Source organism: Muntiacus reevesi, chromosome 5, assembly GCF_963930625.1.
Source record: "Muntiacus reevesi chromosome 5, mMunRee1.1, whole genome shotgun sequence".
Lineage (NCBI taxonomy): Eukaryota > Metazoa > Chordata > Mammalia > Artiodactyla > Cervidae > Muntiacus > Muntiacus reevesi.
This window is the reverse complement of record NC_089253.1, coordinates 112344802-112368432: the sequence shown is the minus strand read 5'-3', so window position 1 is coordinate 112368432 and position 23631 is coordinate 112344802. Positions and strand designations below refer to the sequence as shown.

Below are 23631 nucleotides of genomic sequence, written 5' to 3'. Positions count from 1 at the left end.
CCACAATTCAGGGAAGCTGATCACAGGTATAAGAATCCATATACATCATATTAAGCTTTAAGTACTTCAAGACAGTCAGAAGAGTTCTGGGCACATCTGGGGCTAAAAAATAAAGGTATGATCTAGATGGTTTGTAGGTCCAGAAGAGTGGAGGTGATATGAGAAGCTGAGTCCACCTAACAGTGACAAAGGACGCATGTCAAAGAAGACTATGATGCAGGAATAGGACTTGGAGAAGGGCAGAAAAAGAAAGACAAAAATTGAAGTCAGATGGTATTTTTTAAATACGTAAAAGAAATGTTTAACAGAGAGCACATTTGGGAGAGAATAAACGAAGCATAGAGTACCTAAGAAAAGTGCAATAACATGAGGTTGGCATAGGGGTCTTCAAATTTAAACAGAATTTCATTCTTTCCCCTCTTGCCTCCCTGCTCCCTTTAGTTCTTGTTTTCTTATTTCTTTGACCAAACTGTAGGGCTCATTTGTGCTTGCTAATTCCTCTCAGCGTATAGTTCCACGACATGCAAACTGTGGATACTCACAGAAAAGTGAATTATATGAACGGCAGATGGAATTGTTTGCAATTTAACTGAAGGACAGAGTCTTCATTCTGGAGTTGGAAATTACACTTCACTTTTGTAAACAAATTAAGTTACAGACTTGTAAATTTAAAGGTACCAAAAGCACACAATTTAGAACAATGGACTAAAGTTTTGTCCGGACTTACATTATCTTTTCAGTGACTCGCATATACAGAAAATAAATCAAAGGGAGAAGTTCCATGGGGAGTGTGGAACTACAGTCAGGGCAGGGTTGTATGTTGTCATACAGAGCAAGCAGCTGACACAGTAGCAGAGAGTTTCACTTGTAACCCACTACTTGGGCATTCATTGGACAAAACCATAATCCGCTAGTACTGTATTACAGTGGTAATATGTATATTCTCTTTTTTAAAAAAAAACATATTCTGAATGCCACTGCATGTTGCTTCTATATAGCATTAAATTTAGTAACACTTTCAGGGGCGATCAAAAAAAGAGAAATTGCCAACATAAAACAATAAATTATCAGAATGTACACATGTTGATATATCACTCATCTGAGAAAACTGGCAGTAGGTGTAGGTGCCAGAGTCAATGTCTTGAAGCTTTGAGTCATCCCATATCTGAAACCAGGCATAGGTCACTGCACCCAGACTCTCACGGGTGCTTACATCTGCTCAGACTTCGGTCCATAGGAGAACCCACAGAAAGGAAACGGAATACGGCTGACATTTACCTACACATGAGTCAAGGCTCGCCTCAGAGCCTTCGGGGCAAGTTTTCCTAATAGTCCTTCTAGTCCTGGAGAGAGATGTTCTGCTGTTCCTATACTCTGAGTAGGAGCTGTAGAGATGTGAGTACTGTCTGTAATGCTGTTGAGGTTGATAGTTGTTTCTCATGGGGGAGAAGCGTGCAAGGTTATAGCTATTGTATTGACCGCCATAATTTGGCAGCCTCTCCAGTCCAGCGCAAGATTTCCCGTCCCCTAACAAATGTTGTCCTGGTGGACAGACACACTTGAAGCTGCCAGGGGTGTTGAAGCACTGATATGCACAAGGCTTAGGCACTTGTTCACATTCATTAATATCTGCTCGTGTGCCATGATACATAAAAAAGAAAAAAAAACATAAACACATATACACACAGAAAACACAGGAATAAAGAATCAGTCTGTGAAACAAACTGAAAACATTATGTTACCTTCCAAAGCTGGGAATACAGTAATTTTTCAATTGCTGTAAACTTTTGAAAAAGCTTTCATCATTAAGCTATAAATATATAGAGAGATTCTATGATTCTCTCTAAAGGCTGCTTTACAGTAGAAACAAATAGGGTTACAATGAAAAATGTGATCTTGAATCCAGAAAAACTAGAGTTCAAAGCTAATATAGATCTTAATTTTGTTGTTGAAGAATGCAATCATATCTCTAGTTAGCGTTTAATTATAGTTTTGATTACTTAGGGCTTCTAGTCTTTCATATAATTACAAGTTTTAGATGCAGGAATACTGGTACCACTACAATCAGTTTTATTTTCCTTTTTTCTTTCGAATCAATAATTACTCATGAATAATCATGCTAAGCACATTTTCTTAACAAAAATTAAAAAGAAGGAAATGACACAAAATCATTCTTCCTAAGAAACTCACAAAGTTCAAAAATGAAAGCTATTCTTCTTTCCTAGATCAACACAGAGTATGTACTCAAAACACTTCTTGTAAAGTGAATAAATACCAGAGATCAAAACCAAATTCTTTAATTCATTACCAAAGTACCATGAAAGAAAATAATATAAATAATTAGAATAAAGTAGTAAATTTTGCTTTAATAATTATTTCAGTAGGCAAAAGTTAAAATTAACATTTTTAATCTCTTTAAGGCAATGGCCCTACCTTCTTTACAAATTTATCCCCCAGCCTAATTTCTGACATTCAGCTTCAGGTCAAACAAGTGAAAAACTGAACATATTTCATTCTGCTAGGTCACTGTAATAACTGATCAAAATGTTAAATTATATATAAATTACAATACCTAAATAGAAGACTAAAATGACACGCATTTCTATTAAACAGTATTTATTTTAAAAGGGTTCATAATAATGATACTACTATAAACATTTGCTATGCACAAAGTACTATGCTAGGAACTACATAAAGACAGTACTAAATTTTTATGGAAAAATTCACTATAAAGACAGAACAGGCTTGTCTCTTTGTGGCTATAAAGACAGGTTGTCTCTTAAATAGATAACCAAGGCATCCAATTTTAAAAGTATAATAGCATGCAAACCAGAAGTCAGTATTTAAAAGCTCAACACAATTTTTTTGCTGCATGTAAATGTAAATATTCTGAGGTAGAATATTTTATAGGTCAGTTTCTTGATTATAAATGTGTTAATTTAAAAAAAAACATATGGTTCCCTTCTTAAAGATATTTTCTCTCTACCTCCCTTACTTTACACTCAATTATAACTGAGATGAAAACAAATAGGCAATTGGAAGAATTAAATGAGATTCTTAGCACCAGGAATGGTATATAGTATGCGCTAAATATATGGTAGATAAAGTGCTAATTACCAATTCCCTTAAAAGGTGTTTATATTTTAATCCCTTGTAACTAAACCCTCATAGTACATACAAATATACTTCACATTCAAATAAAGTGTATCTATACAAACATATCATGTGCATAGCAAGACAGTGAGATAATCTTCATAATTAAGTTGTCATGGTAATTATACCACACCTCACTTTGATATGTGTAGTTTATAGTAAGCATTCTGTAAGTAGTTATTATTATCACTTGAAAGTCAGTGTAAGTCCCACTCAATATGAAATCTCTAAGAAGTAATTCAAACTGTGTAATGGATTACTTAAACCAACCTACTCTTCTAAATGTAGCAAGAAAGCATTTGAAGATACAGTGGTCCTAATCAAGATGGTAGGGGTGGGTAATTACATTAACAGTTTTATTAACTCAATAAGAGTTTCTGTTAACTTACCCAAACAGGGTCTTCCAAGTCCTTGAGACCGGTACCCTCTTGGACACACACAACGATAGCTGCCTCTTGTATTCTCACATATCTGGTTGTATCTGCACTGATGGGTCCCATCTTTACACTCATCAACATCTATAAACATGGAGGCAATAAAAAGCAATAACATTTCCTCTTTTAAAACCTGAGGTCACTATATTTAAAATGAACTTTTTAACTGATTAGAATGTTGCATTTCTTACCATGTGATTGAACCCCGGAGTCAGAAAAACTGGGTTCAAGTCCCAGCTCTGTCACTTATTAGAAAGCTTAGTTGCTCAGTGTCCAACTCTTTGTGACCTCATGGTCTGTAGCCAGCCAGGCTCCTCTGTCCATGGGGATGCTCCAGGTAAGAATACTGGAGTGGGTTGCCATGCCCTCCTCCAGGTCACTTATTAATTGGCTTCTTTTCCTCTTTCTGCTCCCTACTATGGATAGAGTTTTGTTCTCAGCTTTCTCTTCCCTTCTCTATAACCCTCCTCCTTTTGCCATCTTATTTATACTATTGACTCTAATGAGCTTCCTGGTGTAGGTCTAGAGCAGCCGTACCACACTGCTTCTTATCTACAGACTCCGATTTCTAGCTGCTAGCTGGCCATCTCCATCACCATATTTTACTAGAACTTCAAACTCAGCATGTTCAGAGTATAATTACTCTTAGCATTACTCTCATTTTGATAACAGCATTCTATTTTCCCAAACTGTAAACAACAGAGTTATCGTGAATTTATTCCCTAAATTTCCAAGACTGAGTAATTCTACTTCTTTCAAACAAAGCCATGTATCCCCGTTTTCCATTTTCATGTAGCGATATTTTTGCGATATCTTCTTAAACAGTCTTCTGATCTTTCAGCTTATCTTATTTCTAATTGATCTTATATATAACTAGAGTCAATATTCTTAAAAATACAGTTACAGATAACAGTATATGATGCTATGAATTGGCTACTGTTCATAGGAATTTAGAAAAATATTTACCTATATCCATATTGCTGAAAATGGTCTTTGCAATCTGATAGTCCACCCTCCCATTTTAAAAAAAGTATACTAAACCTCCTTGTATCTCAACAAAGATCAACAAGTGGTCACTACTCCTTCATTTATATCTACAATCTCCCCTCTCTCTTACATTATTTTGAAACAAATCCAAGGCATATTTTAACTTTATTAATGTTTCAGTACTAAATTCTTAAAATGTCCCATTTTAAAAATGAGAAACATCTATGTTCCTCAACAGAAACTCAAATTTCTGTGTCATTTTAAGACTTGTTCAAGGTCAGAGAGCTGTTAAGAAGGATGAATTTTAACATGTTCTCCCTAACTCCAGCTCTTTCCCTTTCATACAGGGCTATTTTTCTTTCCTTTTACTACCACCTCCACATATTAACATCCCATTCAAGGATAATTTAAATATGATCACTTGCATGACATGGCTGTTAGTCCTCCTATTAGATATGAGCACTCTTTTGAGTACTCTTACACAATTTTATCTGTACCTCTTTTTTTTTTTTAAATGAGCTTTCTTTAATTTTTGGCTGTGCTGGGTCTTCGTTGCTGTGCACAGGCTTTCTCTAACTGCGGGAAGCGTAAGCTACTCTAGTTGTGCAGCACGGGCTTCTCATTGCAGTGGCTTCTTTTGTTGCGGAGCACAGGCTTTAGGGCGCATTAGCTTCAGTACTTGCAGCGCGAGGGCTCAGTTGTGGTACATGGACTTAGCTGCCCCGAGGTATGTGGGATCTTCCTGGACCAGGGATTGAACCTGGGTCCCCTGCTTTGGAATATGGATTCTTATCCACTTAGACCATCAGGGAAGTCCTACTTTTACCTCTTTTATGGCATTTCATCTTATATTAATGTTTCCTTTTTTTTTTTCTTTTGGTGAGGCGAGTGGAGTTGGCTGATCTATCCCAGGCGATTTTAAGTACATGAGGGCAGGAATGCTATCTGCTTCAGTTCTGTAAATTGTGAAGCTCACAGTTCTGCCAACTATGGCAGACTAGCACAGAATAGGCACACAAAGAACAAACTTAGGGAGAAATATAATTTACTTCATTGTCTGGTCATTGATTTAACATTTAAAGAATATTTAGTTTTAAAATAATTATATTTTGAACTTTTAATAAGTCTCTACAAACAAGTTTTTCTTAACCCCTCCAATGAAATTCTTAACATATATGCTAAATTTCATATTAGAAATTATGTGAGATAATATTAATGTATGTGGATATTAAACTATATAAACCAATTGTATAATTCATGGGAGCTCAAAATGGTCTGAGTCTCTTGGGTGAGCTTTCATTTCCTGGTATGGTCATGATGCTAGGACTTCAGAGCTCAACCATAAGAGAAGTTGGTAGTAAAAAACCTATAGAAAAAGATATTTCTTTGTTGGATGAAATTTATTCTAATCATTAGTTTTAAGCAAGGATGCCTTATCTGGCTTGTTCACAGTAAATGGATCTCAGTCACTGAAATAGCCAGACACTCACCAATGCAGGTTCCGTTTTCTGCCTTGGTCATTCCATTTGGACAGAGATCAATGCATTTATAGCCACCGCGAGTGTTCTTGCAATGCTGATCTGGTCTGCATACATTCTGTCTACACTCATTTATATCTTGATAATAGAACAAAGATAATGCAGATTGAGAAAGTGATTTCTTCCACTTTTTCATAAAAATATGCCTTTGAATTTTAAAGATAAATAATATAGATGATTATATAATCATGGTATAAGGTTGAAGTGTTTAAATCCATCAAGGTATGTAACACACTTTATTTTAGAACATCATGATAAAAACTAAAAATATTATAGATGGAAGCCATGCCAAAACATTTCCCCCTCCTAGAAAAATAAAAATTATATGTATATTTAATTGCTAAGTTGTGTCCGACTCTTTGCAACCCCATGGACTGCAGCCCACCAGGCTCCTCTGTCCATGGGATTCCTAAGCGAGAATACTGAAGTGGGTAGCTATTTCCTTCTCCAGGGAATCTTCCTGACTCAGAGATTGAACCCGTGTCTCCTGCCTTGCTGGAGACACCAACTTAGTCACCAGGAAAGTTGTATATTATATATAACTATGTGTGTGTGTGTTATTGCTCAGTCGTGTCCCACTTTTCTTAACCCCATGAACTATAGCCTGCCAGACTCCTCTGTCCATGGAATTCTCCAGGCAGAATACTGGAGTGGGTAGCTATTCCCTTCTCCAGGAGATCTTCTGGACCTAGGGATGAAATCTGGGTTTCCTGCATTGCAGGCAGATTCTTTATTGTCTGAGCCACCAGGGAAGCCCATATATAACCATATATACACATATATTATAATTTTGTGAAAAATGGTAATATAATACAGAACATGTTAAAAATGGCTGTAAAATTGGAAACTGAAACCTGTAAAGTACAGCATTTGTTTCCTTTTGTTTTTGGACGGATCACATAAACGATGCATGGAAGTGCCCTCTATCACACACGGATTCGATCAGACAGCGTTAAGACGACATCACTGCTTTGAATTCGTAGCCCTGTCCTTACCCACACATTTTCTGCCTTTGAGCTGATACCCAGGTTCACATCCACAGTGAAAACTTCCTATGGCATTGAAACAGCGGTGGTGACAGGGGCTGGATTCTTGACATTCATTAATATCTGTTAAATAAAACAAAACTTTTATTACATGCTGTGAGAAAACAGGTTTATCCCAAATGTTTAATATTTTAGTGATCTTTGATCAGTATTATGTTTAAGATCTTCCCTAAAAAGAATCCAATCTAACTGCTCTCAAGAGACCTGCTAGATAATTAATAGAATTAACTGCTAGTGAGGGTTTCTCTCTTTAACACTCTCCCAAGATTGACATTTGCTATTGCTTCAGAGCTATGTTGATGTAATACTTCTGTAGTTTAACTATTTTGTTTATTATATGGCTCCCATTCCTGTTTTTAGGAACTTTCAGCCCTGGAACATAGCTGACAGAATGAAGTACTGAAAATAAATAATAATAAAGTTAGGGTCTTCTGCAACATCTTTTGAAATTTGAACTTTCTTCAGGATTTTTACTATTATTAGCCTGATGCAGGTCTTTATCACCTTGTGCTCAAATGACTGCAGCAACTTCAGCTTTTATCCTCATCTGTAGTCATTGCCGAGTTAATCTTTGTGAACATCATCTGGGTCACAGTGTAATGAAAAAAAAAGTGCAACGGTGAATTCCCCCAACTGATGCGTACGTGCTTGTATTTTGTTCCTTCTCTTTTCTCATTCCTTCTGTTCCCAGAAAAAGGGAGACGACTACTTCCATTTAAGAAAGGTTCCTCTACTTGAGCTTTTGATCTCTGTGGTCTGTCTTCTCCTTCCTCACTAAGATGAGAACTGTGGTCCACCAAGCATTTCCTCCTCTCATATGTTCCTAAAGCTCTTCATCCTTACTGCCATCTTTCCTATAACCCTGCAGCCATAATCAAATCTTTCCTTTCTCCACAGAGTCCCTCTCTCAGGTCTATACTCACCTGCCACTTCTCTACTGTCCTATTCCAAACCCTTAGAAGAACAAAACATATTTTAGGGTCTTTGTGTTCTCATCTTACATTCCTAAATTTGAGATTTCCAGTATCTTATTTTGTTCTTATGTTCTATTTCAAATCTTCTAATTTAATCTTTCAAAATCTGTACATGTCATATAAATGCACAAAAGTGTTAACTTTTTTTTTAATTAAATTTTTATCTTGTATTGGGCTATAGTTGATTTACAATGTTGGTTAGTTTCAGGTGTATAGTAAAGTGGTTCAGTTACATATATACATGTATCCATTATTTTCCCATATAGCTTATTACAAACTATTGAGTAGTGCTCCCTGTATTATGCAGTAGGTCTTTGTTGATTATCTCTATTATATATGTGCGTGTGTGCTAAGTCACTTCAGTCGTGTCCAACTCTTTGTGACCCTATGGGCCTTAGCGTGCCAGGCTCCTCTGTCCCTAGTATTCTCCAGGCATGAATACTGGAAAGGATTGACATTTCCTACTCCATGGCATCTACCTGACCCAGGGATCAAACCTGCATCTCTTATGTCTCCTGCATTGGCAGGAGGACTCTCTACCACTGGTGCCACATGGGAAGCCTATATAATACTGTGTGTATCTTTATCCCAAATTCCTCACTGATCTCCTCCTCCCACCTCTTCCCCTTTGGTAACCATAAATTTGTTTTCTGTGTCTGTGGGTCTGGCTGCTTTGTAAATGAGCTCACTTGTATCATCTTTTTAGATCAAATGTGTAAGTGATGTCAATAATATTTGTCTTTCTCTAGTTTATTTACTTTGTATGATAATCTATGTTGCTGCAAATGACATTATTTCATTCTTTTTATGAGTGTGTAATATTCCATTGTATATATGTACCACATCTTTATCCATTCATGTATAGATGGACATTTAGGTTGCTACCATGTCTTAGCTACTGTAAATAATGCTGCAGTGAACACTGGGGTGCATGTGGTTTTTCAAATTATTATTTTCTCCACATATATGCCCAGGAGTGCCCACTGGTGGATCATATGGTAGTTCAATTTTTAGCTTTTTAGGGAACCTCCATACTGTTCTCCATAGTGGCTGTACCAATTTATATTCCTACTAACAGTTGGGAGTATTCCCTTTTCTCCATACCCTCTCCAGCACTTACTTGTAGACTTTTTAATGGTGGCCATCCTGACTGGTATGAGGTGATACCTCACTGTAGTTTTGATTTGCATATCTCTAATAGTGATGTTGAGCATCTTTTCATGTGCTTTTTTGGCCATCTGTATGTCTCTGAAAAATGTCTGTTTAGATCTTCTGCTCATTTTTTTGACTGGGTTGTTTGCTTTTTCATATTGAGCTACATGAGCAGTTTGCATATCAATCCCTTGTCAGTTGCATCGTTTGAAAATATTTTCTCCCATTCTGTGGGTTATCTTTTTGTTTTGTTTATGGTTTCTTTGCTGTGCAAAAGCTTTTATCTTTAATTAGGTCCCATTTGTTTGTTTTTATTTCAATTACTCTAGGAGGTGGATCCAAAAATATATTGCTGTGATTCATGTCAAAGAGTATTCTGCCTACATTTTCCTCTAAGTTTTATAGTGTCCAGTCTCATATTTAGCCTTTAATCCATTGAGTTTATCTTTGTATTTGGTGTTAGAGAATGTTCTAACTTCATTCTTTTATGTGTAGCTGTCCAGTTTTTCCAGAACAGATTATTGAAGAGCCTGTCTTTTCTCTATTATATATTCTTGCCTTTTTGTTATAAGTTATTTGGCTATAGGTGTGTGGGGTTTATTTCTGGGTTTTCTATCCTGTTCCATTGATCTGTATTTCTGTTTTTGTGGCAGTACCATACTGTTTTGATTACTGCAGTTTTGTAGTATAATCTGAAGTTAGGGAGCCTGATTCTCCCAGCTCCATTTTTTTTAGAATTGCTTTGGCTATTTTGAGTCTTTTATGTTTCCATACAAATTTAAAAATCTTTGTTCTAGTTCTGTGAAAAATGTCACTGGTATTTTGATATTAACTGCATTGGAATCTGTAAATTGCCTTGGGTAGTGTAGTCATTTTGACAATGTTGATTTTTTTTCAATCCAGGAACATGGTATATCTTTCCATTTACTTGAATCATCTTTGATTTCTTTCATCAGCATCTTGTAGTTTTCAGAGTACAAATCTTTTACCTCCTTAGGTAGATTTATTCCTAGGCATTTTAATCTTTTTGCTGTGATGGTAAATGGGATTGTTTCCTTAATTTATTAAGTAACTTCTAATTTTTTCTGATCTTTTGCTGTTTTATAGAAATGCAACAGACTTTTGGCTATTAGTTTTGTATCCTGAAATTTTCCCCAATTCGTTTATGAGCTCTAGTAGTTTTCTGGTAGCACCTTTCGTATTTTCTATGTATAGTATAATGTAACCTGCAAAGAGTGACAGTTTTACGTCGTCTTTTCCAATTTGGATTCCTTTTCTTTCTTTCTTCTCTGGCTTCCATGACTAGGACTTGCAAAATTATATTGAATAAAACTGGTGAGAGTGGACATCCTTGTCTTGTTCCTGATCTTAGAGGAAAAGCTTTCAGCTTTTCTCCATTGGGCATGATGTTTGCTGTGGATATGTCATATGGCTTTTATTATGTTGAGTTAAGTTCCCTTTATCCCCACTTTCTGGAGAGTTTTTTCATAAAGGGATGTTGATTTTTCTCAAAAAGCTTTTTCTGCATATATTGAGATGATCATATGGCTTTATTCTTCAGTCTGTTACTGTGGTATATCACACTGATTTGCAGATATTAAAAAATTCTTGCATCCCTGGGATAAATCTCATTTGATCATGGTATATGAGTCTTGTAATGTATTGTTGGATTCGGTTTGCTAATATTTTGTTGCGGGTTGTTGCATCTGTGTTCATCAGTGATATTCATCTGTAAGTTTCCCTTTTCTTGTGGTTTCTTTGTCGTGTTTTCATATCAGAGTGATGGTGTCCCCATTGAATGAGTTTCAATTTCAGTACTTGTGATTGGTCTGTTCATGAAAGTAACTCAGTCACATCCGACTCTTTGTGATTCCATGGACTATACAGTCCATGGAATTCTCCAGGCCAGAATTCTGGAGTGGGTAGCCTTTCCCTTCTCCAGGGGCTCTTCCCAACCAAGGGATCAAACCAAGGTCTCCTGCATTGGAGGTGGATTCTTTACCAGCTGAGCCACAAGGGAAGCCCAAGAATATTGGAGTGGGTAGCCTATCCCTTCTCCAGTAGATTTTCCTGACCCAGGAATCAAACAGGGTCTCCTGCATTGCAGGCGGATTCTTTACAAACTGAGCTATGGTTTGTTCATGTTGTCTATTTATTCCTGACAGTTTTGGGAGACTGTACTTTCCTAAGAATTTGTTCATTTCTTCTAGGTTGTCCATTTTATTGGCATATAGTTATCTGTAGTAGGCTCTTACAATCCTTTGTATTTCTGTGGTATCATTTGTAATTTCTCCTTTTTTACTTCAATAATTTTATTGATTTGAGCCCTTTCCCTTTTTTTGATGAGTTTGGCTAAAGCGATATCAATTTTATTTTTTCAAAGAACATCTTTTAGTTTAACTGATATTTTCTATTGTTTTTTGTCTGTATTTCATTTATTTTTGCTCTGATCTTTATGATTTCTTCCCTCCTACTAATTTTGGGTTTTGTTTGTTGTTCTTTCTCTAGTTGCTCTAGGTGTAAGGTAAGTTGTTTATGTGAGATTTTTCTTGTTCCCTGAGGTAAGACTGTATTGCTACAAACTTCCCTCTTAAACTGCTTTTGCTGCATCCCGACATTTTTGGATCGTTGTGTTTTCATTTGAGTCTTTTTTGATTTCCTCTTTGATTTCGTCAGTGATCCTTCTTTTTTTTTTTTTTTTTTTTGTCATTTAGTCTCCATCTGTTTATGTTTTGGGCAGTTTTTTGTTTTTTTTTAAATAGTTGTTGTCTAATTTCATAGTGCTGTGGCTGCAAAAGAAATTTCAATTTAATATGCCAGGGTTTTCTTTGTGGCTCAGTATGTGATCACTCATGGAAAATGTTCCATATGCACTTGAGAAGAATGTGTATTCTGCTACCTTTGGATGAAATGCTCTATAAATATGAATTAAGTCCATCAGGGCTAATGTGTCCTTTAAGGCCTATGTTTCCTTATTGACTTTTTTCTCTGATCCATTCATTGAGGTAAGTGGGGCATTAAAGTCTCCCACTATTCTTCTGTTACTGTTGACCTGTGTTACTTGTACTTATGGCTGTTAGCATTTGTCTTATTTATTGAGGTGCTCCTATGTTGGGTACATGTATATTTGCAACTGTCTTCTCTTATTGGATCGATCCCTTGATCATGTAGTATTCTTTGTCTTTTGTAACAGTCTTTATTTTGAAGTCTATTTTGTCTGATATGACTGTCACTACTCCAGCTTTCTTTTAATTTCCATTTGCATGGAATACCTATTTCCATTCCCTCACTTTGTCTGTATGGTCTCTAGATATGAAGTGGGTCTCTTAGACAATATAGATGAAAGTAATTATTAGTATGTATGTTCTTATGGCCATTTTGTTAATTCTTTAGGATTTGCTTTTGTAGGTCCCTTCCTCTTTTGTTCTCTTCTATTGTGATTTTATAACTATCTTTGGTGTTGTGCTTGGATTGATCTTTCTTTTTTGTGTATACATCTATTGTAGATTTTTGGTTTGCAGCTATTAATACCATGAGGTTTTGATATAGCAGTCTGTAAACATACAAGATTGTTTTAAGTTGCTGGCCTCTTCATTTCAAATGCATTTCTAATATCTGGCATTTGCACTCTCCTGATGATTGCTGGTTTGATACCATTTTTGTTTGTAAATGATCTTCTATCCTTACAGTTTGTTTGACTTTACTGATGAACTTTCCCATTTATAATTTTCTTTTTTTTTAGTTGTGGCCTTTTCTTTTCCATCTAGAGAAGTTTCTTCAGCATATGTTGTAAAGCTGGTTTGGTGGAGCTAAATTCTCTTAGCTTTTGCTTGTCTATAAAACCTTTGACTTCTCTGTTGAATCTGAATGAGAGCCTTGCTGGGTAGAGTATTCTTGTTTATAGGTTTTTCCCTTTCATCACTTGAAATATATCATGCCAGTCCTTTCAAGCTGCAGAGTTTCTGCTCAAACGTCAGATGATAACCATATGGGGATTCCCTTGTATGTTACTTGCTGCTTTCCTTTTGTTGCTTTTAATATTTTCTCTTTGGTCTTTAATTTTTGTCAGTTTGATAAATATGTGTCTTGGCATCTTCCTCCTTGGGTTTATCCTGTGTGGGATTCTGTGCTTCCAGGACTTGAATGTCTGCTTTCCCGTGTTAGGGAAGTTTTTGGCTATTTCTTCCAACTATTTTCTCAGGACCTATCTCTTCTCCTTCTGTGACCGACCCCTTTAATGTGAATTTTGGTGCTTTAATGTCTGAGAGGTCTCTTAAACTGCTGTCATTTCTTTTCATTCTTTTTTCCTTATTCTGTTCTGCAGCAGTGATTTCCACCAATACCAATCTCTCTTCCAGTTCGCTTAACTTGCTCTTCTGCCTCATTTATTCTGGTACTGATTCCGTAGAGTATATTTTTCATTCCACTTACTGTATTGCTCAACTCTGAGTTTTTTTTGTTGTTGTTGTTTGTTTTTTTTTTTTTTTTAGTTTTCTAGGTCTTTGTGACACATTTCATGTGTCTTTTCAGTCTGTGTCTCCATTGTCTTTCTGAATCTTGGATCATCTTTACTGTCATATCTGAATTCTTTTTTAGTCTGATTGCCTTACTCCACTTCACTTTGTTGTTCTTCTGGGCTTTTATCTTGTTCCTTCAGTTGGAACATACCTCTCTGCTGACTCATTTTGTCTGACTTTCTGTGTTTGTGGCCTCCTTTTCTCAGGCTGCAGGTATGTAATTATGCTTGCTTCTGGTATCTGCCTCTGGTGGCTGATGATGGTCCAGAGGCTTGTACAGGCTTCCTAGTGGGAGGGATTGATGCCTGCCCACTGGTAGAGCTGGGTCTTGTCTCTCTGGTAGGCAGGTCCATGTCAGGGATATGTTTAAACATAGCTGTGAGCTCAGGCTCTAGGCAGTCTGTCTGCCTTTTCACCCTGTGGGTTCTTTGGCCAGAGGTGTCCAAGCACAGGAGCCTGCAGTCTGTTGGGTGAGCCCAGGTCTTGCTATTGAGACCTCTGAGAAAGCTCACGCCAATTAATATTCCCTGGAGCCTCTGCCTCTAGTGTCCTTGCCCACATAATGAGCCTCAGCTGACCCCTCCCCTCCAAAAGACCCTCTGAGACCCACAGGTAGGTATGGCTCAGGCTCTTATGTAGTCACTGCTTTACTGTATGTCCCAGGGCATGTAAAACCTTGTGTGTGCCTCCAAGAGTGTAACGTCTGTTTCCTCCCAGTCCTGTGGAGCTCCTGGCCTTCAAAGTCAAATGCTCTGGGGGCTCTTCCACCCAATGTCAGACTCACAGGCTAGGGAGCCTGACATGTGGAGCTTAGCACTCTCACTCCATGGGAGAACCTCTGTGATATAAATATTTTTCACTTTGTGATAGGAATCAAACTTGACTGTATCACAAATATGCTCCTTCTATCATTTCACTGTGGCTTCTTCTTCATCTTTGGATGTACAGAATATCTTTTCTGGTAGGTGTCAGTCTTTTTTGTTCAGTGGTTAGTTGTAAGTTTGGTGATTTCATGAGAGGAGGTGAGCTCAAGTCCTTCTACTCCACCATTTTGTCTTCTCTCTGCTCTGTGATCATATACTTTGAAAAGATTTTCTTTGTGCGGGTTTTCTTCTTCTTTTGCTTAGCCTCCCTTATCCTTTTTACGCTTCTTGTTCACCAAAGCCAACCTACATTAACAATCTAATATAAATAACATCTGTAGTTAGTATAGAAATGGTAATAGCATATTTCTTTTATGTACACCTATAGCTCTCCCTAAATATATAAATACACTTCCTTTTTTCTTTTGTTACTGTTTTCCAGTCACATAATCTTTTCTACACAAGTTACATATGCTTTCCTACATCTTAGTATCCTCACTAACAGATGTCTCATGGAAATTCCTCTAAGCCAAACAGTAGAGCTTCATCCCATTCTTTATAACGGCCACACAGTGGTTTATGGTATAGATATGCCATAATTCATTCATTCTTTCTACTATTGATAAGAATTTAGCTTTGTATCCACTGTGCCTTTCCTTGGAAAATCCAGACAGCAGCTTTATTCATAATTGCTAAAACTTGAAGTGCCAAGGTGTCCTCTGGTAGGCGAATGGATAAATAAATTGTGGTAGAGTCATCCAATGGGTTATTTTTCAGCACTAAAAAGAAAGCAGCTATCAACCGATGGAAAGACATGGAGGAAACATACATGTGTATTACTAAGTGAAAGAAGCTGACCTGAAAAGGCTACATACTGCCTAATTCTAACTATATGACATTATGGAAAAGGTGAAGCTAGAGAGACAATAAAAACATCAATATTCTCAGAGGTTGAGGGAGGGAAGGATGACTAGGTGTGACATAAATTTTTTGGGTAGGGAAACAATCCTGCATGATACTATAATGCAGGATACATGACATTGGAATATAGAACATCAAGAGTAAATTCTAATGTAAACAATGGATTTTTGGTTGTAATGATGTGTCAGTGTAGGTTTATCCTTGGTAAAAAATGTACCACTCTAGAAGGAATTTGATAGTGGGGGAGGCTGTGAAGGAGTTGGGGCAGGGAGAATTTAGAAAATCTCTTTCCATTCTACTCAAATTTGCTGTGAATCTAAAATTCCTCTAAAAAGTAAGTTTTATATCAAAAGTCCTGCAATAAATAGCAGTCTTATGAAATGGAGGGTTTTTTTTAATAAGAGAAAAGGTTTATTTCTATGCACATAGGTGCCAACCAAAAAAGTAACATGTTTCATTGTGAAAGTTAAAGGCTTATAAACCAGACCTAACAGCAGAAATGAAGAGGGGATAATTGACTTCTATGATAAGAACAGACAGGGTTCTTTAGAAAACAATGAGATAAAAGAGATTGTATGATAATGTTTGTCTGTACAAGGATGAGTGATTTTTGCACCTTCTTCGGGTCATGAAATACCCTGCAGAAGAGATTTATGGTAGGGTTACTCTATGTCTCTCTCCTGGGACTAGACTCTACCCTGAAGAGGTAATTGATAGTCATGGTCATTTCTCAGAAGTTTCTGCTTTTACTCAGGTGAGGGGAGCTCTAAGAAGACTTTCTTGTACATCTGTTGAATCTCAAGTATGAAACATTTTATTAAGATCATGCTGTATGATCTCCTCTCTCTAGTATCATAGGCAAGTTTTATTCAAAATCACTGTTGTTACAAATACTTAAAATAGCCATAGAATATTACATTTAAATATTTTACTGTGAAGCTCAATCTATTAAATGGAGTTCACCCTAAATGGTCCAATAGGCAGGGTTTTTAACTCTTAGTATAATGAAGATAAAGCAAGGGCTTCCATTTGTATACCTTGACAACTCAGCCCATCACTGGTTCTTCGAAAGCCAATTCCACAGCGGACTACACAGCGATAGGATCCAATGGTATTATCACAGTCCTGACCAGCATGGCAGGTGTATCCACCCAAAGCACACTCATCAATATCTGCAACAAAGTGATTCATTTAACAAAGGGGAGTGGGGAAAAAAACCAATTTAAGAACCTGCTGTGAAATAAGAATAAGGAAAGCAATGAGTGACACTTGGAATACACAAGAGCAAGAATGCTGAATTGTGGGGTAGGTCCCTTCAGATGGGTTGAAGAGCTGACAAGCCCCTAGCAGGACAGTGTGTATCTTCAAAGACCAGGCCATCCATCAGACCACTTATAAGTTAGGTGACTGAGAAAAGGTACTTCTTTGTAACATCTGAGTTCTCATTTGTAAAATGAGGATAATAATATCTGTCTCTCAGCACTGCTTTAAAAATTAAAGGAAATAATGTATACAAAGTGCCCAATCCATATGAACATTCCCATAGAAGTTCTTCTTATGTCCTCTTATGTCCCTATTCCCTCTCTCTTTTGTATTTAGACAGAGGCCTCCTTGGGCATAGAGGGAGAAACCCTTTCTTCTTTTCATTTTTTTATTTATAAGTTAGGCTCCTATACAATTTCTAACTTTGAAGCGTACCTAGAATCTGATAGCAATGTGTGATTTCTTTTTTTAATGTTCCTAAAGTCCTACCAGGATTGTGCAGTTCACTTAAATTCTTTATAACTTTATTTTTCCTTGGTGTTATCCCTGTAAAATGCGTATGGTAACAGGCCTGCCTGCCTCTCATCATTGTATTGTGGGGATTGAGTGAATCATTAGAGGCATCCCTGCCCACAGAGTGCCCCATGAGAAGGCAGTGTGTGAGCAGTCTTCTCTCTGCCTTCCTTTTTCAACTTAATGAAGGCAGAGGCAGAAACAGTAGTAAAGAAGAGCCTTGGTCTTGCTTGTCCTAGGTCAGAGATTGCCATGCCCACTGCTTAAATGTGTGGATTAGATTTAGCCGTGTGGCTACCTTGACAAGTTCTTCCATCGGCAGCTATGGTGAGGCCTTTGGGGCAGGAGCAGTAATAGGTTCCCATGGCATTGTGACAGAAATGAGAGCAGGGATTCCCTGCAGCACACTCATCTTCATCTGGAAGAAGAAACAAGACCCAGTTAGTATGGAGAAGCCCTACTTTCAAGGGGTTATTAAAGTGGGTGAAAAGAGTTGCCTGTAGAGGCCAATGAAGGGATCCAATGTAACAGAAAATGCTCCCTGTGCCACAGAATAGAAACACAAAATAAAATTACTTTTGGGGCCTCACATTATCTCTGACAGTGGTTGGATTAATTTTAAAACAACAATGATGAAAGCTAAGACATAATGACCATTTACTGTGATTGAAATGCTTTTTATTATATCTATGTTATCTCAACATTCCTAGGATTCCTATTCTCATTTGCATGCTAAAACTGAGGAACAAAGAGGTTAACTAAATTGCTGAAGGTCACATAGGTCATTATCGGCAGAGCTGGGATTTGAACCTGGACAGTACAGTTTCTAAAGATGACCTTTTTATCACTGTATGATGTTTCATTGCCTAGCAGCAAAAAGAAAGGCACTGTGTATGCCAGTTTGAGCTCCTCTAGCCATTTATTTGGGCTTCCCTGGTGGCTCAGAGGTTAAAGTGTCTGCCTGCAATGAGGGAGACCTGGGTTCGATTCCTGGGTCGGGAAGATCCCCTGGAGAAGGAAATGGCAATCCACTCCAGTATTCTTGCCTGGAGAATCCCATTTATTTAGCTGTTTACTTATCTGTGACTCTCTTGCACTGGCACATGGATGGCACAAGGCAGGTTTAGTCATCAGTCCTCCACCCACAATCCAGCCCTATGCTACAACGGAGCACTTCTAGGGTTAGGTGGCTTAGAGATGAATTACTGCTGTTTCACACGCGTGGCAATCAGGTGGTCAAACAACATTCCAATGTTTGGTTTCTGAGTTCAGTCTACCCCTGTACTTGGTCATGATCCCTGACATACTTGACTGTGAAACTAGCTGAAACGCACGGCTCTGTATCTGTCTTAAATCCAAACCTAGCTCTGCCATCTGATAGCTGAGTGAACTCAGGCACTCAGCTTCTTCACGTCTCAATTTCCTCACCTGTAAAGTGAGACAGAGGACTATTGTGATTAACTAATAGCTAGCAAAATGACAGTAAAAGTCCATTAATGATAGCATGAACAGATTATGAAAAACAAAAATGCATCATTTATTCTTGTACTTACCAGCACAAAAGGGTCCAACCGAGTCTAAGGCAAACCCAGAGGGACACTGATTACTGCGTTCTCCTGCCATAAAGAAAAAAGCAAAATTAACTGACTTGTTAGAACTTTAGCACCTTATTTCTTTCCAGAACCATCCTCCCTGGGAAGATATGTCAAAAGTAAAGGAACACATGAGACAGCAAATGCAATAGGTGAAAACAAGCAGAATGGAAAACCTTTCCTGTTTTTCAACCAAGAACTAAATGAATCATAGTAGAGACTGTTGGAAAGCAGCCAATGGAAGCAGATTTTCTGCTTAAGTAGTTTACATGAATCAAAAGAAAATTAATTATTCTTTAATAACAAAAAAGGATACGAATCAATGTGACTGCCAGGCATAACCACAGGCAAAATCCTATTCTTCCAGCCATTTACTTTCTCTGTTTCCGAAGTTGGAATGGTATTTTGAAAACCCTTAAAATAATTTATGCCAGTAAAAAACAAACTCTAATGAAGAAAACCTCTCCTTTTGTCAGTCTCCAGTTGCACAGTGAAGCATCTGGGGCAAAGTTCTTCTGTGTATAACCAAGTGTTCTCCTTTCCATGTAGTCAAAGCAAGAAGAAACAGGCATATCATTATGGGATAGATGTTAGATTAGCATTAGAAGAAAACATATTAACAAGAGTAGGTAGGTGAGGAAATCTCTTTTCTTATAATGTAACTCTGTTTTGACGGATGTAAGTTATTTTACCAATATATTATAAACATTAATGAGATGCAAAACTTAAACTCATTTTCAAGTTACCAAAGTAATATAAACACACACACACACCTTAAAAGACAATCATTGACATAATAGATTTCTCTTAAGGGGGATTTTATTTAATTCATATAATACACTGAGTTTATATTCAAGCTCTTAGAAATTATCTTAGATTTTCCTTCAATTCCAAATACATGAGATGGTTTACTTTTATTTGCTTTAGGTGTTCTTCATAGAGTGAGGTTGGGTATTTATTTTTCATATTCATTCTACTTTGGAGAGTCTCTGATTACAAAATTATTTAAGCCCTGCTGAGACCATGACACTGTTCAAAACTCTCATACATTTATATTTGTGGGGGGTGGAAGAAATACTACTCCAGTGAATATAGTTCCTTGACTAGAACGCTAAAGCCTTACTTGCTATTTCTAGGTAATCAAACTGTTTAAAACCTTGAAGAGAAAGCAGAGGTTCATGATCCATTTCCTCTCCAAGTGTAAAGATGACCCTGAGGGTATCCAAGCCTTCCTGCATCTTCAAGGGAATGGGGGCAGGGTAGATGGGATGGAAACGTTTGCTAAATGATGGCTGATTGTCACACAGTACTGTGAGCTTCATGTGCTATATTACATTTAAATCTCAGAACTGCCCACCTCCTGTCATAACCAATTTTTAGGTGAAAAATTTGAGACTGAGGTCATGTAAGTAACCGAAAGTCAAAGGTAATAAAATTATAATCTGGAACAAGGATTTAGATGCAAGTCCGTGTGACTTTCAACCACTGAACTCAAGAAAACAATTCAGATGACCCAATCTCATTTCTTTTTTATGGCAGAGTAATATTCCATTATGTATATGTACTACATCTTCTTTATCCATTCATCTGTGAGTGGACATTTAGGTGGCTTCCAAAGTCCTGGCTATTGTAAATAGTGCTGTGATGAACACTGGGTGCAGATGTCTTTTTGAATTATGGTTTTCTCAGGACAAATGCTCAGTAGTGGAATGCTGGGTCATATGGTAGTTCTATTTTTAGTTTCTTAAGGAACCTTCATACTGTTTTCCACAGTGACTGTATCAATCTACATTCCCACAAAAAGTGTAAGAGAGTTCTCTTTTCCTCTACATCCTCTCCAGCAATTTTTATTTATAGATTTTCTGATGATGGCCATTCTGACCTGTGTGAGATGATGATACTTCATTGTAGTTTTGATCTGTATTTCTCTAATAATTAGTAATTTTGATCATCTTTTCATGTGTCATCTGTATGTCTTCTTTAGAGAAATGTCTGTCACATAGAGTGAAGTAAGAAAAATACTGATATTAATACATGTGTATGGAATCTAGAAAAATGGTACAGATGAGCCTGTTTGCAGGGCAGGATTAGAGGCACGGATGTAGGGGATGGATGTGTGGACACCGCAGGGGGAGAGGTCGGTGGGGTGAACTGGAGAGTGGCGCTGCCATGTGTAAAGAGACGGGGAGCTGCCTGCCTGGTGCAAGGAGTTAAGCTCAGGGCTCTGTGATGCCCGAGGTGTGGGGCGGGAGGGAGGGAGGGGTATACGGATACAGGCAGCTGACTCACGTCACTCTGCGGCAGAAACTAACACGATGTGGTGAAGCAGCTATACCCCAACATGAAGTTTTAAAAGGAATACAATTCAGGTGGTTGTAATTCATGCTTCATTTTTATTCACTCATTTACATATGCAGTAATGTAGCCAGTATGTTGTGTACAGCACTGTGTTGGGGCCACAGTTGTGGAAAAATGTGTCACATAAATATAAATTATTATCTGATAGAAGCTTTAGAGTTTTTGTTCTAAACAGGGAGATAGCTTCCATGAGGCGGCATCTGGGAAGTTTGCTGGGAGAGACTTTGGTTGTCCTGATGATGACAAGATTTAATAGGAAGCCTATTTCGTGAGTGGGGTGGACCCCAGGGCAGGTTTTAAATATTGCAATGTGTGGGATAAGGATGCAAGATGAAGATGTGTCCCTTTCCCCAAAAGATTTTTGTGGAATCCAGAAAGCTGTTTGTAATTATCTATGGCTAGAACTCATCTTCCAATTATTAAACATTTTTTGTGTGATTAAAATATACAATGAACTTTCCAGGAATGCAACTGTCATGTAAATGGATGGTTCATTGTACATTGTTTTAGTCGGAATGTTACCAAGAATCACTCAATGTTTCTTTTTTTTTTCGTTTTTAAACATCATACTTGGGCTCTAAATATTGGTTCAGCCATATAAACACTTCTATCTATAATGTCCAAAGATTTTCATATCAAAGTACATAAAATACACATTTTACTTTTATTCTTTCTCTTGTAGGTAAAGAACGTGACTTTGAATTATATCGTGATTTTCTTTTTTGACACAGTAGAAAGGCAATACAAAATGTTTGTGCTATGGTAATATATAATTGTAAAAACATTGACAAGTATAAAATTCTCTGTACCCTTTTCACTTGAGACAAGCTACTGCCAAGATTTTGATGCTGTTCCTTGCGGTCACTTCTATCAGTATGCTATCATATTAGTATACTATCAGAATGTGCTTCAAAAAATTAAGTTAGGATCTTTTTAGACTAATAACTGCCAAACTTTACTGTTAGTATAAGCTATTGGAGGGTTTATTAAAAATATAGATCCTTTGGTTCTACTCCAGTCAGAATGGCAAAGGAAGAAGCCTGGGAAACCTGTGTTTTCAAGCACTGTGAAGATTTCCTTACAGTCACTATGATGTGGGCAACCTGGGTTTGGATCATATAGTAAAGGCTAGATACAGCAGAACCATTCAGGAGCTGTTTTAAATATACCGACTCCAAGGTCCTACCTTAGACTAGGTAAACCAAAATCTTTGTGTCTAGAACTATGAACTATCATCAAGCTCTGTACAAGTCTAACTACATTGTTGGGTCTAAACTAGAACTATGGTTACAAAGAGAGAAAACATGCTGGTTAAGCAACTCAGAATGCAGGCTTGCCCCCTGGTGGTCACTTCTTCCAACACTCAGGAACAATAGCAACCAATGGGCAACTACATCAGCTGGAATTCATAGTATCCAAGAATGTAAGAGGTTTTAATGTCTCACAGAGTTTCCTTCTACCGTGGGACTCAAACCCCTCAATAGACAGAAACCATAAAGACCATCCAGCAGTTTCAAGTTTAGAGGACTTAACACGATTGGGTAGAAAGTACATATGACTGTGCAAAAATCATTTTAATTCCTCTAGTCCCAGATAATATAAATTCATTTTAACCAAAATCTTGTGCTAAAGTTTTTTTTTTTTTTTAAATTGTATGGAGGACTGGAAAAAGTAGAAGTGGAGATTAAATTTGAAAAAGTAGGTGTTACTGGGGAAAAGAAAATATAACTCTTTGTTCCAGTGGCTCTTTTCTCTTGTCCAAGTTAAAGTAACATGCATGACAATAGTAAAATAAGGTGGTGGTGACTGACATGGGTGGAGAAGGTGTGGGGCTATGAGGCTTCTTGAATCTGAGATTAGTTAAAAAAAATGTGAATATATTCTTACATTACTATGACCTCAAATTTGATGAAGCAGTTCTGATGCTGAAGATGAAAACAGTTACATGCACAACTGATGAGAGCAAGGGTAAACGGTGAAAATGAATTTGTGGTGTATGTGCTGAGCATGATAAACAAGATGATGCTGGCTAAATCTACTTGGGTTTATTTTAGGAAAGCCTGCACAAAGCAAAACACACACTCGCCAGACCACTCCGAATCATTTTAGGCACACTCATGGGAGCCTAAGGTCAGTATCAAAGTCATCCAAACAGTGTCTGTAACATAACCACATGCAAGGAAGTATCTCCACGCATCAAAACCCCACAGGATATGGAATGCTAATTGTCATGGTGCCTCTTACAACTGAAAAATGGTACTCATGAACCTATATGCAGGGCAGGAATAGAGAGGTAGATATGGACAATAGACTTGTGAAC

General features: G+C 37.3%; 1 protein-coding gene across 4 annotated transcripts in view; it reads right to left on the bottom strand.

Annotated features, from left to right (window-relative positions):
* The window catches only part of HMCN1 (hemicentin 1), a 517313-nt gene that overhangs the window by 17500 nt on the left and 476182 nt on the right, over positions 1-23631 (bottom strand). For 2 of the 4 annotated variants that reach the window (XM_065936208.1, XM_065936209.1), the window contains 7 exons: positions 18915-18977; positions 17660-17779; positions 16623-16757; positions 7108-7221; positions 6065-6190; positions 3543-3671; positions 1279-1629 (listed from right to left, as the gene is read on the bottom strand). In XM_065936208.1, the coding sequence (XP_065792280.1) occupies positions 1279-1629; positions 3543-3671; positions 6065-6190; positions 7108-7221; positions 16623-16757; positions 17660-17779; positions 18915-18977 (1038 nt within the window). The remainder of the gene's footprint in view (positions 1-1278; positions 1630-3542; positions 3672-6064; positions 6191-7107; positions 7222-16622; positions 16758-17659; positions 17780-18914; positions 18978-23631) is intronic. The other 2 variants (XR_010663323.1, XM_065936210.1) reach the window with 2 other exon arrangements.